Genomic DNA, 19047 nt, shown 5'->3' on the forward strand with positions numbered 1-19047 from the left:
TCCTCATCTGCATGAAGCCCAACCAACTCCCTCCTTGCAAGGAGCAGAAGGTATAGCACAAAGGCATAAAAATATTGGGCAAAAATTTACACCAGCTGGTGAGTGGGGCGGAGTGGGGAGAAATCTCTGTGCTGGGCTCTGATGGGCCTCTTTCAGTAGGGCTTGTAAGGAGATTGTTGGGCTAGAAATGAATAAGAGGAAATTAGAGAAATATTAGTAGGCTAACGATGGGGAATTCTGAGATTCATTGGACCGGGGGTCCTAGATGAAATTGAAGACACAGGCTTGCAGCAAAGTTAGACCTTTATTGGTTACATGCGCACGGTCAGTCTCCCATGATGTTGGTGGAGAGCTGCAACACTGCACTGCTTGCCTGGGTTTTTATACATTCCAGGACAAAGACTTTAGCATTAATGAATCAGGAGGTTACACATCAGCATTGCATAGGCATTACATAGGCACTGCATTATGTTATAGTCAATTTGGCAATGTTCATAACTTCACATACAGTGCATTTTCGCTATGAACTAAGCATTTCAGTTAATGCAATCCTTCCTTCGTCTTGGAGAGTACAGGGATGTCTAGTGTCTGTTCAGTGTTATCTTATAGAGTTCAGGCTGTACCATACTAAAAAGCACAGTCAGGGAAGACAGCTCTGAAAAGAAAAAGGTTCTGGCTGGCTACTAAACTATTACAATATTATAAACCTTTGTAGCTTTATAAAAGAATATATTTTGCGTATTGTTTGTATATAAAAAATCCCCATCACTAAATATGTAGGATAGAGAGGCTCCAAGGCTGGGAGGTGCCCTCAGACTGTGATCATGCCTGTTTGCTTCCCTGAATATGGAGGGGGGGGCAAGTATTTGCCCAGAAAGAAGCGTGACCTCAAGCTGAAAAGGATTCCCCACTCCTGATGTAGGAAAAGGTTTCAAAGCCTTCCGGGAAATGTCATGCTTGATACGTCAGTGCTTAATTTGGTGCAAAAGTGCTTCTGACGCTGCGCTGACTGAGGCTGACGGGGGTCGTAGTCGGAAGCATCCAAAGGGCGCCAGGTTGTGGGAGGCTGGTCTATAATACTGTGGCATGAAGACAGCCGTTTCTCTGCTGGTCGTTTTCTGTGCTTTATGGACCATTAATTGCTGAGGAATAATGCTGTGTGTCTCACAACTGTCTTACTGTTCTCCCTTGCAGCCTGTTCCCCAAATTACGCTTCAATCTGCGAGCATCGACGCCAGCGCCGCAAAAGCGAAGCAGGTACGCCCGTCGCAAGTTTCACTGTGTGCTGCTGTTGGGTCCACGAGCTGGGCAGTCTCTCGGTGAGATCTCACCTTAGCCACAAGCTCACCAAGTGGCCTTGGAAAACTGCTGATCTCCCTGCCCATTCCCCTCCCGCACACCTCTGGGTGACGTCATCGGCCTGCCTTGTGTTTCTTGGACTAACCTCCAGGGGGCGCATGGAGGGCACTTTGAGCGCATGCTAAGTGGTGGTGGTGGGGTTTGATATTATTTATTTATTCATTTATTTATTGAATTTATATCCCACCCTTCCTCCCAGAAGGCTATGAAGCCCTGACGACACAGAGGCTGCTGCTGGGATCATTAGCAACACAGGAAGCTGGTTTGTACTGAGTTGGACCGTTGGTCCACCTGGCTCTGTTGGCAGTGACTGGCAGCAGCTTTCTGGGGTGTCAAGGCAGGGCTCTCTCCCAGCCCTACCTGCAGATGCTGGGGGTTGCACTGGGGACCTTCTGCATGCCAGGCAGATGCTCTGCCACTGAGCTATGCCCCTTCCTTCTGGATTCAACCAAATATGCAATGGGCTTGTAGAGGGATGTTGACCTTCCTTTATCCTGGGAACTGAGGGCTGTTTGTAAAGGGCTCTTCTGATCCTACCTGTGCTGGATTTGCACGATCTCAGGATTGAGGTGGGTGGACTTTTTTAAAAAAAGAAAATGACAGAACATCAGTTGCAAGATAGAATGTTTTGTGTCACTTATCACCAGGGCCAGCGCCAAAGGGCAACCAGGTCGGGCCCTGGCCAAGGGCCCCTGGGGCCTGAGGGGGCCCTCGATAGGGTGGGGGAGGAGTAGCACTCTACTTCCACGGTCTGTGCAGGAGGGAGGGAGCTTCCAAGCCACCCGGCCCGTTCTCTGTCTCCACCTACCTGTCTCTCCTGTCTTTTGCGGCTGTGCACGCTGTGTGTGCAGGGCTACCATTAACCAAGATGGGGGCTGAGGTTTCCTTAAGGGGCTGCCATCTTGGTTGATTGCATGCATACGAGCTATGCACGCGCATCCCTGCCATGAACCAAGTTAGTGGCAGGGGCATCAGCATCATAGGGAAACCTCAGCCGCTATCTTGGTTAATGGTAGCCCTGCGCATACATCTGCAAAAGACAGGAGAGGCAGGTAGGTGGGGTGTGCGTGTGCTGGGACCCAAGGTAGGTTGGTGCCGGCCTGCTCGTCACCGTCTTGAAAGCTAAGGAAGTAATGGGATTGCCCTGGCAGCCAGTTCTCTGTGGTGATCTCTTTAGGGGCAAGCCGGCTGTGCCGGATGGCTTGGACATAAATTGGCCTGAGCGAGGTGCACTTCACGCTGAGCCTTCCATGCTAGAGAGGGACCTCTTGCACCCTTCAATGTGTACAGCCAATATGCCATGGCCAAGCAGGTCTCAGCCAGCTCTTAAGTTTGTCCAGGATTTGTTGAAAGGGCTCTTTAAATGTACACACACATGAAAAAGGCATGCTATGCTCTTCCTCACACAGTGCTCACACAGTGCTAAGTGACTGAAAACTCATGTCCTTTAATTCAGGAGTAGCACATGCACCAACCTGCCCCTTTTGTCATGAGGTGGTGAGGTTCATTACCATCTTCTCCCTTGAAAAATATGTGGAGCTGGGGAAGAAGTTAGAAAAGTGACACCGTCTCCCACTTCCTCTTCAGCTCTATGTTGTTTTCAAGACTCAGAATAATTCTACTGGATCTGACTTCTATCTAGATCCTTTGCAAAAGCGAAGGATGTGTCTGTGTGCACTTCCTTTTTGTCACTTGGGGGGGTGGGGAGCTGACCCAGGGGAGTGGGTTGTGCCCACAGAACTCCCTCAGAAATTGAAATGTGCCCACGGGAAGCGGCTTCTTCTTGTTATTAAAATTTATATCCCGCCCTTCCTCCCAGCAGGAGCCCAGGACAGCAAACAAAAACACTAAAACCACTCTAAAACATCTTAAAAGCAGACTTCAAAATATATTAAAGCAAAATGTCTTTAAAAACATACTAAACCGTCTTTAAAAACAAAAACTTAAAAAGCAATTCCAGCACAGACGCAGACTGGAATAAGGTCTCTACTTAAAACACTTGTTGAAAGAGGAGGGTCTTCAGTAGATAACAGATAAGGTTCCTGTCTAACGTTTAAGGGGAAGAAATTCCACAGGGTAGGTGCCACTACACGAATGGTCCGCTTCCTATGTTGTGTGGAATGGACCTCCTGATAAGATGGTATCTGCAAGAGGCCCTCACCTGCAGAGTGCAGGGATCGACTGGGTATATAAGGGATAAGTCGGTCTTTCAGGTATCCTGGTCCTGAGCTGTATAGGGCTTTGTGCGCCAAAACCAGAACCTTAAACTTGGCCTGGTAGCAAATGAACAGCCAATTGAATTCTTTCAGCAGCGGGGTGACATGCTGGCGATACCCTGCCCCAGTGAGCAGTTGCACTGCCGCATTTTGCACCAGCTGCAGCTTCCGGACCAACCTCAAGGGCAGCCCCACATAGAGCACATTGCAGTAATCCAGTCTGGAGGTTACCAGTGCATGGACAACAGTGGTCAGGCTATCCCGGTCCAGAAACGGCCGCAGCTGTCTTACCAGCTGAAGCTGGTAAAAGGCGCTCCTAGCCACGGAGGTCACCTGGGCCTCTAGTGGCAAAGATGGTTCTAGGATTGCACTTTTATCTCCTGCCTCCGAATTGTAGGCCACACTGCATGTTAATGGGGATCTACACCCTTGTGTAGAGTCCTCTGTTTTCCACCACCCCCTCTCCATTTCATAATATTGAGTATCACTTACATTGTGTTACAGTGACATAACACTATTGTGTGTTCCTGGCCCAGTTCATTGGCCACCACTGGTGGAGGCAAGAAAGTGTCCCAGCGGCGTGTCCCAGCTCAAGTCAAGCAATATTATATGTTCTCCCGTAACACATGCGGTCTAGTAGCCTGGCTCCTTCCTCTCTTCCTCTGGCTTAATGTAAACATCCCCATGGCCCCCTTGAAAGGGCGACTCCCCTCCTGGTGTGTGAAAAGTATCCCCTCCCACGTGATGGAGCGACATGGGACGCTGCGATGCCTCCCATGGGAGGAAACTCCTTGTGTGCCCTTCCTATCCTGTCCTGCTCTGCTCTCTGCCAAAGAGAGGGTTGTGGAGTTTAAAGGCATCCTGCAGTGCAAGGGTTGGCAGAAACTATTGATTTTCCAGAATTAGTCAATGCTATTGCCAAGACACAGTAAATCACTAAGATGGATTGTTAATCTTAGAAGGTGCTGTTAACTCTGCACCCTGCAGTGTTGCAGTTAACGTATTTGCAAAGGGATCTGGGTTTGGGATGCGAGGCTGTGCAGTGTGACGCTTGACTTGGAAATGAAAGATTTATCTCTCCTGTGAATTATGTCAAATAACTGGGAGAGACTTATGGATCTTTCTCGTTTTTTCCCCTTCACATAAATCACCCTTTTCAAACAGCAAATGCCCATTCCCGTAATATAAATAATCTTTCAGTAAATAATAGGGGGCATATTTCTTGTGCCCCATACATTAATATATTTATCCTATCAGGCCTTCTGTAAGAAAATGCCTATTAGCCAAACTGCCTCCCTCAGAGCCCTGCTAATGCACTAGGATTCAAATAAACTATAATCTCGCTGGTGTGTGTTTCTAACTCTATACGAGTTACCCAGGTTCTTGATTCTGTAACTGGAGTGTATCTGTACGTTTTGAATTACGAAATGTAAGTGGATACTACGCAGGCTTGTGGCCTATTCGGAGTTTGAAAGTTTGAACCTTGTAGGCACTATGTTTGCTGATGATCATAAGGTCCTGGAGTTGCACATGTGCTTACTGTCAAACAATCTCCAACCTTTTGGGCCTGGGTGCCCATTTGGAATTCTGAAAAACTGTCATGGGCACCACATAATACACCCCCCCCCCAAAAAAAACAGGCAAAACGCTTACACACGTCCCAAAGGAAATATAACACTATCTAAAAAAAGCAGGCCACACCCCCAGCAAAAGGCAGTCCCTCCCAACCAAAGAAGAAAAGCCACACACCCAAGCAACCCTCTCACATTTTAAAATAAAACTTTGGCAGAGGATCTTGCCTAGCACCAAGTGGGGTCTGAGGGCACCGTGTTGGAGGCCCTGTTGGATGCAGTCAATGGCGGCTGGTGGCTTCATATCAATGGGGCAGTGGTTTCAGTCCAGCTGTCAAGGATTGAAAGTTTGGACTAAAACACGGAGCAGATTCCACTGCCCCATTGATGTGGAGGCACCAGCCGCCGCTGGATGCAGTACAGATGACAGATAAGTCATTGCTTCCTCAAGTTTAGGGACTGAGAAAGGTTTGACTAGGACAGGGTAGGTGCTGAAGTCAGTAGGGTGAGGCTCTTCAAGATCTGGAAGGGAAACTTGTCAACGAGGGAGTGGAATAGCCATGTGTGAGAGTCGAAGCTAGATGCTTGAGGCTGTGATAGAGGGCGTTGGGGAACCAGTAACAAGCCACAAGTACACACACTTCCTACTTGCCTTCTCAGTTCTTACGGACAAATTCATGGAAGAGGTCTACCCATGGATGTTAGCTATTGCAGTTAAGTAGAGCCTCCTTGGACAAAAGCAGTGTACCTTTTAAGCATATGCGCCTCTGCTTAGGAGCTTTCCAGAAGAACCTGGCTGACCACCAGTGGAAACAGGGGGCAAAACTAGCTGCCCTCTTTAGCCTGACCCAGCAGGGCACCTCTGAAGGACATGCTGATACCTATGATTATGCAGGCCCTTCTCTTCTACTTCTCGGCTCCTCCCAAAATGAATAAAAATATTGCATGCCTCTCCAGATGTGGCGAGTGGCGATAGACCAGAAAAAGCACCTGTATGAATACTGGTGCCGTCTGTTCCAGCCACAACATTTTTATGTTTTCTAAACGGATTGTAATTCTAGTGCCTCCATTTCTCCTTCAGGTCACCCAAGGGGAAGGGGCCAAAGAGCCCTCTGAGATGGCTGTGAAGTCTACAGAGTTGGAGAAGAATCCCGAAAGTTTACCCAAAGTGCCTCTGCAGCCGTCCACAGTGGGCATTCAGACGCAGGACTCCCAAGAAGGGCCGCCCAGTCCCCTGAGCGAAGCGTCCAGCGGCTATTTCTCTCACAGCGTTTCCACGGCAACCCTTTCTGACGCACTTGCACCAGGGAATGACGCCCCCCTTCATGCCAGCAGCCAGATACCCACAGCAAGCGATGCATCCCAGCCTGCACTGCCCATCCAGCTGGGGGCTGCCACTGACGTTCCCATAAAACCGTGTTCCATTTTAGCTTCCGAGCCTTGCTCTCCTTCTCTTGCAAGAGACGATCCAGTTACCCCTGGCCTTAATAAAACGAATCAGGCAAGAACTAAGGACAATGACAAAGCAAACAGTGATGGCAACTTAAGGGCAAAGCCTATTGCCTCTTCCATAGCTCCAAGCGAGGACCAAGGCGTTGCCTTTCTAGCTACTGAGGGCACCAGCTACCCTTCACCAAAGAAAGAGTTGCACTTGACACAGCAGCCTGGGACTTCACCAGTTGGGAGCCCTCTTTCTGTTGCCAGATGTGCAAACATAGCATCTGTCTCTGAACTGGGACCTTCCAAATCTCCGATCCTTCCTGAGCTATCGCCTCAGTCCAGCATTGCAACCTCTCCATTCAAAATCCAAAGAGTAAGGACCTCGGAGCTGAGGTCTTTCTCCAGCATGCTGGGAGGAGAAGCAGGAGGGTTCTCAAGTTCGGAGGAAGAAAAGGCAGGGGAGGAGAGAAGCAGGAAGAATTTGCAAGATCCGGGCCAGGACAATGGCACAGAGGCTGCCTCTGAGGAAAAACTGGATGCAACGTCCGACTCGGAAGAAACCAACGAGGTCCCGGACTGGCTGAAGGAGGGCGAATATGTCACCATTGGTACAAATAAAACTGGAACCGTGAGATACGTTGGCCCAACAGACTTTCAGGAGGGCACATGGGTTGGTGTCGAGTTGGATTTGCCATCAGGTCAGTCTTGCCAGGGATGTGATGAGGTGTGTGTGGTGGGGGGGGCGCCACGGATCTCATAGCAGAGTCACTTTATTAATGGAGCAAGCCTCAGCAGAAGCGCACTACAGAAAGCAAGGGAGTCCGACAAAGGTTCCTCTTTGTGTAACCAGTTGAATTTGCTTAGGTGACAACCACCTATGCAAACCACAATACACTTGTAGCTCATTTAAACAGCCTTGCGCACAATTGCTCTGTAAGTCAGAAACCTTCCTAGATGCTTTAAAAGACCTGGGAGCATATAGGTTGCATATTGTTGAGATCACAACATTAAGATGTGAGCAGCCTGGCAACAACAGATTTCTACAGATAGTTTTGATACTGAATGAGTTTCTTTTTTAAAAAAGGGTCTTCCCCATGAATACTTCTATGCATCACTGGAGGAGGTTGTCTTCTGTGTGGAGTGCTGGTATGGTATTAAAGCATATGGCTCAGTTTAAAGGAAGGATGGGGGAACCTATGGCTCTCCACAGGCTGTTGACCTGCACCTCCCATCATGCTTTACCACTGGCCTTGGTGGATGGAGCTGATGGGAGCTGGGAATCCAACTACCTGGATGGCCACCAATGTTCCCCATCCTGATTTGAAAGAGTTCTCTGGAATGGATCATGAACTGAAGACTGAGGGGTCCCACTGCGGATCTCTTCTCCATTGCCTGCGAAACAGCCCTGGTGTTCATTGCTTATGGGCACTCCTTGGGCAGGATTTCTCTTTAAAAAATGTTTTTTTTAATTATTATTATTAAAAGAATTTCTGTGCCATCTTTCATTTCAGAAGAGATAACCAAGCTGATTCACAAAACAAAAGCCAACAGCAAAATCATTTTAATGATTGTCCTGTGTTGCTTTCAAACATGTTACTGATGTTTGGCAAGAGGGTGGTATACAAAAACACTTAAATAAATATAACAAGACTAAAACCAATTATAAAAATACAGCCACCTGTGATTAAAATAGAGAGTAAAACTGCCTTTAACACATCCATAATTGAAATAAATCATAAACAAGCCTATTAAAACAGCCTCACAGGTAAAGCAATAGTCAAAGCAAGAGATTCAAGTCAGGGAATCGGGGAAGGAAGGTTAATGTACAGCAGGTCCTGCTTGCAGTTTCCCAGCGGCATCTGGTTGGTCACAGGAGGACAGGAGGCTTGACTAGATGGGCCTTTGGTCTGATCTCGCTACAGGGGCTCTTCCTATGTATAGCACAGCCTGGAATCTTGCAGCCTGTTGAATTGGCTTTGTCACACAGAACTGATGGAGTCATCTGCGGCTGGATGATTGAGTCAGATTCTTGCTTCTGGTTTATTTTAAAGGAATCATTAATGTTTGTTTACTTAGCAATATGCTCCTCAAATTCTCTCCCTTTTGTGCCTTTCTTCTTGTCCCCTTGCATTTTTGCAAGTTTGTGTTCCTTTTTGTTCTCCTTTGGGTGAGCCTGAAGGAAACCTCCTTGCCTCTAATAGCGTCCTTGATTCTGCTTAATTCACAGTTGACACTCTTTTGACTATGTTGGTTCTTTTCCTGATCTATGGTGTATGTTCTAGCTGAGCTTCTGTTGCTGAAATCTTGAATAACCCACAAACATCCTGGAGAGGTTTGGCCCTCTTCCGCTTTCACCTTCCTTGTTACTGATCCCCTAATTTTTGAGGCGTCCTCTTGTGAAGTCATTGGAGTTCCTCGGCAATTGTCCACTTGCATTGCATTGGACAGCTCTGTGCCCACTGGGTCCTGAGCACCAGGTAGGATCAGGTCTAGCCTCAGCTCCACACTGGCCACTTATATGACCAATTGTTCTGTGACAAAGTCATTTGGGGTATCTAGAAATGTGACCTCTTTGTAATGAACTGCAGTCTGTGTAAGGGCAGTTGAAGTTGCCTGTTATTGCAGCGCTTTCTTTTTTGGACGTCTGCCTGATGACAGCCATCTGTCGGGAATGCTTTGATTTGGATTCCTGCATTGGACTTGATGGCCTTATAGGCCCTTTCCAATTCTACTATTCTATGATTCTATGATTTCATATTTGTTCACCTAAGTATTTTGGCCAAGAGGATGAAAGTATGCCCCCCAGTACTAAGTTATTTTGGGGCTTGGTATTGCCACTCTCAGTTATTCTGTGAAAGTTTGTTGTTATGTGCCTTCAATTGATTATGACTTATGGCAACCCTATGAATCAGCGACCTCCAAGAGCATCTGTCGTGAACCACCCTGTTCAGATCTTGTCAGTTCAGGTCTGTGGCTTCCTTTATGGAGTCAATCCATCTCTTGTTTGGCCTTCCTCTTTTTCTACTCCCTTCTACCCCTTTCTAGTTTCTTGGACTCTGTGCCCTCATAAGAGCATAAGGAGAGGCCCATCTAGTCCAGCATCCTGTTCTCACAGTGGCCGAACAGGTGCCCATGGGTAGCCCACAAACGACCTGAGCGCAGGAGCACTCTCCCCTCCTGTGCTCTCCAGCAACTGGTATTCAGAAGCAAACTGTCTCTGACCGTGGAGGCAGAACATAGTCATTGTGACTAGTAGCCGTTCATAGCCTTATAGTCCTCTTTGATGTACAGAATGACCCCCCCCCCCAGTACACTCTTCCCTGCCTTTCTTGCAGACTTTGCATCCAGAGACAACATATCCCGCTGGTTCTCTCCATCCCACCACGCTTCTGCAAGGTCCTCCTTTAAAACCAGGCACTCCCAACTGCCCTATCTTGGCTTGGAGGCTTTTAGTGTTAGTGCATAAATGCCGATAGATGATGATGTTCCTCTCCAAATGTCTCTGGTGTGTGCTTCCCTGCTGTGGCCCTTTGATTCTCACCTCCTCCTGGAAGCTCATTGCCTAGTTCTACCCTGTCCCTGGATGATCAGAAACGTTTTCACCCCCATCCTCCAGGGATGGTTCATTCCAAGCCAGGTACTCGCCACCTCAAAGTTTTTTTTTTTTTATGGGGGTCCACTCCTGAGACACTGGAAAGCCCCTGCCAGTCAGAGTAGGCAGGCCTGGTTAGATGGCCTGGTAGTCTGACTAGGCATAAGGCACTTCCTTATTCTTAGAGGTATCTCTTGGCTCCATGAGTATCACCATGAATGTCATCCTGGTGACTCCTCTGATTTGCTGAATGGCGGGCGTGTACACTCCTCTTAAAAGTGCGTCAGCCAAAGAATGAGTTTAGAAATTGCCCCAGCTGGTAATACAGGTCTTCACTATGTGAATTATGAAAAATAAGTGGCCATATTACCAAGAAGCCTACGGCTATACTACCCTGAACGCGCCTGATCTCGTCTGATCAGTTTTGAAAGCAACAAACAGAACTGCACTCAAGCTTGCTCTGGATCCCTATAAGGATTCCATTAATCACCTAAAAATATATGAACGTAATTGTGATTAATAAAACAGAGGTTTTTATTGTATTAACAAAACGTTTCAGCTTCTGCCTTCGTCAGCTGCCAACATACAAATGCAGTTATCAAGGTGGCAGTTATAGAGCTTTGAGGATGGAATGCTCAGAGGGGCTTCATTTGCAGAAGCTAAGTAGTGGTGGTTCTGGCCTCCAGGTTCAGGCCATGTGGTGCCAATGTGTCCAGGGAGTAAATCCAAAAGTTCTCCCTTTTGGTCAATGCTGCTGGATCTGCTGGCATCTCTATCGCTGTTATAGAAAAGTCCAACAGGCTGTGACCCTCAATGTTGAAATGTTTTGCAACTCCACTTTTTTTGTTAAGATTGCTGACCTGTGGTTTCTGAAGCATGTGCGTAGGTCAGTTGTGGTTTTTCCTATGTATTGGATATGACATCCTGGTCTTTTGCATTCATATAAAGATTCATAGGGTCGCCATAACTCATAATCGACTTGAAGGCCTACAACAACAAATTACTAAGAAGCTCAGACATCCAGAATAGCCCACACTGGAGCAGGCTGCCTCTGGAGGTGATTAACTCTCCTTTGCCAGAGGCTGGATGGTCATCAGTCAGGGATGCTGTTGTCGCCCATCCTGCATTGAGCAGGGGGTGGAGCTCCAAGACCTCTTCCAGCACTCGCTTTCTAAGTGGGGTGGGTTTCTGCCAAACCAACGTGGAAATACTCTTCGTGAGCAATGAAGTTGGCATTTCATGCTCATGGTCTGAGTGGTTCTGATGTGATAGTTTGCCTCTGAAAGCTCTTGGCTTTTGAAATGGCACAAGTAAAAACTGGTTTTACAGGAATGCTCCACTCACAACAAGCAGGTCTGTATACAGGGAGCTTTTGGGTGAAAAGTTGGCCTTGTAGGAGTCAACCAGAATTGTCCTCAGAAACTCTTAGTGATCCTCTATGGAACACCATACCTCAAAGCAAGGAGATGACGTTTGGCACTCAGGTGGTTTGTCAGGTGGTCAAAGGAGTGACAGAACCCTGAGGCACCCTCCATGGCATACCCGTATCCATTCGTGGGACTGAGATGCTCTACGATGACTTCTTTGGGCATCAAAAATGTCCTCAGCTGGTCCTGACCCAGATCAGAGTGCGCGGCACCCTTGTGTTGACAAAGACCATTGGCTGAATTTATTTTCATAGCTGTTTGAAACCACATTTAATAATAATAATAATAATAATAATAGACTTTCTTTTCCTAAAGGTAAGAACGATGGTTCAATTGGAGGACGGCAATACTTCAAGTGCAATCCAGGCTACGGACTCCTTGTGAAGCCAAGTCGAGTAAAAAGGACCACGGGCACAGCAAGGCGCCGGAGTGCCGGGACACGACTGCAAGGTGGAGCACCTGAGCACCGGAAGAGCAGCGCGTTCTCGGGCTCCGCCTCCAACCTGGCTTCCCTGACTGCCTTGGCCAAAAGTGAAGGGGGGTCTGCTTTGCGAGCCGAAAAGACCCCAAAGAATACTGAAAACAGGAAGTCGTGGGCCAACTGAACGAGGCGCGCTTACCGGGCGAGTCAGAATGGCTGAACACTACCTTGTGAAGATGACACTTTTTCTTTTCTTTCTTAGCGTGGCCTTACTTTGCACAACTAAGTCAACGTGGTAGAGACAGACATAGCGGGGTGTGTATTAATTTCTCCCCTTGAATTCCTTGCCATGAAGGAGTAACATGCTGAGACTCCTGATGCAAGCTGTGACCCTTCCATGCGTGCTTTTCCAGGCTCTTTCCCCACCACACATGGACATGCCCGCACCAGCCGTGAGAAAAACCATATTGGCAGTTGTGACGGCATCCCTTTCCAGCTCCTGCGAGAGATGTTGGCAGAGCTTGTTTCATAGATGGGATGCCAAATATTGCTTGCTATCCGAGCACTATTATCCAGAGGCTCATCCTTAAACTATGGGAACGCAAAGAGGATGGTTCTTCCTGACAGATGGAGCCCAGCTATAAATGGAACCGGCTTTGAGTGTTGTCCTCTGCTCTTTTCGCTGCTCTTGTTGACGTGAATGGGAAGGTGTTGGCCCTCACTGCGCTGGAACGAGGCTTTGGGGCTAGCCCATGTGGTGGGTTTGTTTTTTTCCAATGCCTGAAACTTGACAAACAAACATATAGTTCCTCTAGCTGGTAATAGCGATCTATCCCTTTTTCTGTTTAAAGAAAACGAGGGCGGGGGAAGTGCCTGCTTTATTCTGAGATTTTGGGTTGTGGTTTTTTTATTATTTCTTCAGCAGGTCCTCCGGTGCTACTGTATTTATAAAGTTGGTTCCCAATATGGTTGGTTTAAGTTTGGTCAGAGTAACCCTACAATGGCAAAGAGGAAGCTGGAAGCCCTAAGGGGGCACCCTTCTTTGTAGCATGGACTGTTTAGCAGTTTGTAAAGCACAAGTTCGTTCCTTTTCCCAACTTATTTATTTATTTATTGCTAATTTTTTTTATTTTTAAAAAAAATCGCAGTAGCCAAGCCCTTGCGACTTACAATCAACCCACTGCCTCCCGTTGCACAAAGGCTCACACCAGCCTCTTTCCACGCATCTAGCTGCCCGGCCCACTGAACTGGTTTCCTCTTGCTCCTCCATACAGGGTTCCTTTAAACAGTCTTCTTCCCTTGGAAGAAGTGGATGGATTAAAATTAATTTTCATTAAAATGTCTATTAGGAATTTGAGCTGGCAACTGGACTCTCTTGTGTTTATAATTCCAGTGGCCAGACCTGCATCACTTCACAACCCACATAGTTCAAAGAAGCCCACCAACCACATTGCAGGGCGGGGCAGGGCTGCTTGGAAAAACCCCTGTCTTGGCAGTCCCAGGCAGGCAGTGAAATAAGCTGTGGAGCTCCTGATAGCCGGCCGTGACTGGTGAGCTGTGTTCAGTTTAGTGGGCCCCAAAATTGCCCTGGCTTGCCTGGTTTATAGTTCTCCATCTGAAGAGGGATAGGTGCCCCTGCTGGCTAGTGGACTGCTAAGACCTGGAGATGATTATCACGTTACCTGATGCAGGAGGCCACTTTAGACAGGTTGCTCAAACGATCCTGCACGTCTCTTCTGCCTTGAACTCTTTCAAAACTCACAGGCTTGCTGATGGGCAAATTGCATAGACAATGATGCATTTGCAGGCACTAGCCAGAGGCTTGCAGGGATTGTGCTGCCTCTCAGTCTGGTATAGGAGAGAGCTGACACCATGACCACTTGTGGATATTTGAGCTCTGTTGGTAACTTCTTTAAAAAAAAGAAGTACACAAATGGTTTAAATAAAGAGTCAGAAAATGGCCTAAACTCACCAGCTTGGGCGAGTGTGGGGGGAGATAGCCACCAAAAAACAGGCACCCTAGCTTGGGGGCTCTACTACTCCCCACAGACTAAAAAACCACCAACATGCGAGTCCTTTCAGGGATACCTGAATTAATATTTATTATTATTTATTAAATTTATATCCCGCCCTTCCTCCCAGTAGGAGCCAATAAAGGGTGACGGGAACCAGGAAGAGCAGGAAACGACAGGGAAAGCAGCTGGACAGGCTTGCTTGAACATTCTGCATATCTACAAACTTGGGAGGCTTCGATGGGTAAGAGATGGTGGCTGGCAGGCGGGAGAGAGAGATGCTTTGGAGTGAACAGAGCTCCAGGACCGTTGGAGGCCCTGTGGAGTAAAAGCGGCCAGTTTCTCTCGCTCGCTCTCTATCTCCCCGCCCCGCCCCCCTGGCAATTTTAATAAAATACAATTATTGGGGGGGGGTAGGAAAATATCTCAGTGTGACATCTTAAATGGCTTCTCCCAGTACCAAGCTGGCTTTCTAACTGGAGGAGACACGTTCTACATAATGACAGACTTGTCCCACAGCTAAGAAATAGGAGGAAATGAGCACCGACATCTAGGCATTTGATATCCAAAGGGTTTATTTAAAAGGAAAACAAGAAAATGATTTATAGAAAGTTACAGGACAGAACATGGTCCTGGTCCTTACAAAATTAAGCCCATCGGAGTCCTGTTGAAATCGATGGGACTTAGTTCTTGTGACTCAATGAGGGCTAGCAGCTGCTTGCCTTTAAGTGGGGATTTCTTGGATTCTATGTTAGAGGGCAGTTCCTACATCCTGCAGTGCGGTTATAGCAGCCTAGAGAACTACAGCCTCTGTCCTCCCTCAGTGCTGTTATACAGGGCTGGTGGAAAACACCAGTGGCAATAGTTTCGTACTGTCGCAGTGGTTAAGGGCAACCTTACCTTACTACTACCTACCTACTTCTTGCAGCATGGCCAGTCCCTGGTGAGCCAGAGCTGCCCGGCAGGTAACTCAATTCAATGCCTTTAGCGCACGTGGTTTTTGCCAGGTTTTTCATGCACTTTACCAAGAGGTAAGGAAGCCTCCAAGGTGTGTTGGCAGCCTACAAGCCATAATCCAGGTACCTCCTTTAAGACCCAAGCTGATGTCTTCCAGCTGTTTTGGACTTCAGCGCCCATCGGTGAGGGCACCAGGTGGGCAAAAGCTGCTTTCGACACTTGTAGCTCTTTGGCTCAGAACAGCCTCCCTCTGCTTGTGCTGTAACCCTTTCCCCCTTTGTTTGATATGTTATTAAGCTACAAAGCTACATAGTCCTTCATGTGGAGTAGCTTTCAAGTATGATTTTGAAATAGCACTGGAGACTAAACTGAAATAAAACCAGGTCAGGAGGTTTGTTGGATTAAAAGCTTTGCTCGGAGTCCTCGTGTGGTTTTCTGGATCATGGCCCCAATCTTTCCAAGAAGAGACATACTTCTTTTCCTTTTGTCTTTAATTAACTGCTCTTTTTTGTTATGATTTGATACTGCTGTTTTAAACTGTAGGTCTGTTTTTCGGCAAGCTATGGCAGCTCTTAATACAGAGCCTTGCTGGTGAGGTTTTTTCCCATGTTAACAGAACAAAAATGCACCCCTATGTTAACCAGGGTGATTTCCCTCAATCATTTGCACATGGAACAGGTTTTGCAAGATAGCTGTCTCTTAGAAGCACGTCTCCAGAATAACTTTTCCCTCTTCTTTAAATGATAAAACAAAGACTTTCTATTTTCAAAAGGTCCTCTTTAAACTCCGTCACAGAATTCTCCATCACTAAGACATTTGTCTTGAAAGTTCCAATACTTTTAAAAATGCAGTTTCTTGCATTTACAACTGTATACACATTATTTGCATCGAAAGCTTTTATAGCTGAATGGAAGGGCATGAAGACACGTGTTGCCCTCGCCACTCGCATTGCTGATTTCGTTTTAACCATGCCACAATTCTTTCTTCTGTGCCTTAGCAGTTTGGGAACCGGTTTACCCATTAAATCATGATTGGGAAGCCTCTGGCCCGCCAGCTGTTGTTGGACTCCCATCAGCCACGGCCACTGGTCAGGGATGATGGGAGTTCTGGGCCTGGAGCTTCTAGAGGACCATACAGGTCCCCCATCCCTGCATTAAATCTTCCATACAGCAGCTGCTTTTAAAGTTTGTGCAGCCTTTTGCCCCTTGACTGCTCTGAATTTTCTTCTTGCCGTCATACCAACCTTGCAGGTATTTGCACCGCTATTGGGATGGGGGGGATGCTCTGAGGATTTAAATAAACAACCCCATGACCAAGACCAACAGCTGCCTCCATGACGAGCCTTTTAATGCAACCTCCATGTGAGGACATGGTGTGGCTTAAACACGATGGCATGGCCTCGTTTGCATGGTAGCCATGTGGTGAGAATAGACTCAGCGTCTTTAGAGGGACCAGGATGGTGGGTGGGATGGGGCAAGGGTGCCATTTCGGGCTGGAGGCTTCTCCCCTCCCTCTTAGGGGGCAGGAAGGGCCGTAGCTCAGTGGCAGAGCATCTGCTGTGTGTGCAGATGGTCCCAGTTCAATCCCCAGTGGCACCTCCAAGTAAAGCTGGGAGGGAACCTTGCCTGAAAGCCCGGAGAGCCTCTGCCAGTCAGTGTAGACAGTACTGAGCTAGATGGACCAATGCAGCTTCCTCTGTTACTATGTTAGAGAGGTATTACATGTCATGGTTATGGTAGGCATAGGAACCCTTGGTCCTCCTTCCCATCATCCCTGGACATTGGCCATGCTGGCTAGGGCTGATGGATGTTGGAATCCAACAACATTGGGAGGGCCATGGGTTCCTTACCCATTTTATAACAATAGTAGGCACTCCCTGGGCTGTAGGACCAGTGAGTTGCTGAGAGATGTTGCAGAGGAATAACCTCACCTGTGGTTCTCTTCTTGAAACATAGAAGGATTTCATTAGCACCAACTCTGACACCATCCTACTAAGTACAGTCATGTCATTCTTCAGCCAGCTCTGCTACTGCCATTTGTTTCAGCATCTCTGAAACAAATTCCCGATTTTCACTGGGGCTGGGCCAAAAGCCACCCAGAATGCCACACTCAAGATGGTGGTGCCAATAGGATACAGTATGACTTCCACAATTTTGTGTGTTTGTCAAACATGGTTGGGAGTTGCTTCCGGTGAGGCCGTATCTGGCAAGAGCCACAAGCAGAAATTTGGATTATCAACTTGCAAATTCATCCCAAGCGTTTTAGTCTCATGAGTGGGAAATGTGGCCAGTTCCTGCTTATCTACCCCTTCACACTACGCAGCAGGACAAGACACCTTTGCCAAGCCAGCACCTGGCCTATGCAAAATACCTTCCAACATCACAACCGTTACAGGGACACTAACTTCCTCTGATGTCTTCAGGTAGCCTTCTAGAATTATTCTTTTCTGTTGATTTGTATTGATTTTATGTTTTTTGTAAATGTAGGGAGACTGTATATAAAAAACATGGTATTGAAAGTATTGTTGGCTGTACCTTTCTCAATGCGCTAAAATCCAAAGATTCTTGTAATGAAGTGTAAAGTTTTTAATGGTCTCTTGTATTATACTAAATTTGTAATATTGTACCATATCTGTGATATGATGTATGCTACCTAAATAAACACCTCCCCTTATGTTACATCTGGTCTCCATTCCTAACCAGAGTGCCACACAATTGCTGAATTAAGGGAAATCAGAAATTAAGGGGATCAAATTAAGGGGATCAGAAAAGGTACCGCCAGGGCCAAGAAGATGCCAGCATGGTTAACAAGCAAAGTCAAGGAAGCTCTTAGAGGCAAAAAGTCTTCCTTCAGAAAATGGAAGTCTTGTCCGAATGAAGAAAATAAAAAAGAACACAAACTCTGGCAAAAGAAATGCAAGAAGACAATAAGGGATGCTAAAAAAGAATTTGAGGAGCACATTGCTAAGAACATAAAAACCAACAAAAAATTCTATAAATACATTCAAAGCAGGAGACCATCTAGGGAGACAATTGGACCCTTGGATGATAAGGGAGTCAAAGGTGTACTAAAGAACGATAAGGAGATTGCAGAGAAGCTAAATGAATTCTTTGCATCTGTCTTCACAGTGGAAGATATAGGGCAGATCCCTGAACCTGAACTAACATTTGCAGGAAGGGATTCTGAGGAACTAAGACAAATAGTGGTAACGAGAGAGGAAGTTCTAGGCTTAATGGACAATATAAAAACTGACAAATCACCGGGCCCGGATGGCATCCACCCGAGAGTTCTCAAAGAACTCCAAGGTGAAATTGCTGATCTGCTAACTAAAGTATGTAACTTGTCCCTCGGGTCCTCCTCCGTGCCTGAGGACTGGAAAGTGGCAAATGTAACGCCAATCTTCAAAAAGGGATCCAGAGGGGATCCCGGAAATTACAGGCCAGTTAGCTTAACTTCTGTCCCTGGAACACTGGTAGAAAGTATTATTAAAGCTAGATTAACCAAGCACATAGAAGAACAAGCCTTGCTGAAGCAGAGCCAGCATGGCTTCTGCAAGGGAAAGTCCTGTCTCAGTAACCTATTAGAATTCTTTGAGAGTGTCAACAAGCATATAGATAGAGGTGATCCAGTGGACATAGTGTACTTAGACTTTCAAAAAGCGTTTGACAAGGTACCTCACCAAAGGCTTCTGAGGAAGCTTAGCAGTCATGGAATAAGAGGAGAGGTCCTCTTGTGGATAAGGAATTGGTTAAGAAGCAGAAAGCAGAGAGTAGGAATAAACGGACAGTTCTCCCAATGGAGGGCTGTAGAAAGTGGAGTCCCTCAAGGATCGGTATTGGGACCTGTACTTTTCAACTTGTTCATTAATGACCTAGAATTAGGAGTGAGCAGTGAAGTGGCCAAGTTTGCTGACGACACTAAATTGTTCAGGGTTGTTAAAACAAAAAGGGATTGCGAAGAGCTCCAAAAAGACCTCTCCAAACTGAGAGAATGGGCGGAAAAATGGCAAATGCAATTCAATATAAACAAGTGTAAAATTATGCATATTGGAG

At 46.9% G+C, this 19047-nt stretch overlaps 1 protein-coding gene across 3 annotated transcripts in view; it reads left to right on the forward strand.

Moving 5' to 3' along the window:
* Positions 1-17673, forward strand: part of KIF13B (kinesin family member 13B) — a 221979-nt gene extending 204306 nt beyond the window's left edge. For 2 of the 3 annotated variants that reach the window (XM_061625815.1, XM_061625816.1), the window contains 3 exons: positions 1195-1257; positions 6228-7284; positions 11921-17673. In XM_061625815.1, the coding sequence (XP_061481799.1) occupies positions 1195-1257; positions 6228-7284; positions 11921-12210 (1410 nt within the window). In that variant the 3' untranslated portion in view covers positions 12211-17673. The remainder of the gene's footprint in view (positions 1-1194; positions 1258-6227; positions 7285-11920) is intronic. The other variant, XR_009762449.1, reaches the window with a different exon arrangement.
* Positions 17674-19047: the final 1374 nt, after the last annotated feature.

The sequence above is a fragment of the Rhineura floridana genome, chromosome 4 (assembly GCF_030035675.1).
Source record: "Rhineura floridana isolate rRhiFlo1 chromosome 4, rRhiFlo1.hap2, whole genome shotgun sequence".
Classification (NCBI taxonomy): domain Eukaryota; kingdom Metazoa; phylum Chordata; class Lepidosauria; order Squamata; family Rhineuridae; genus Rhineura; species Rhineura floridana.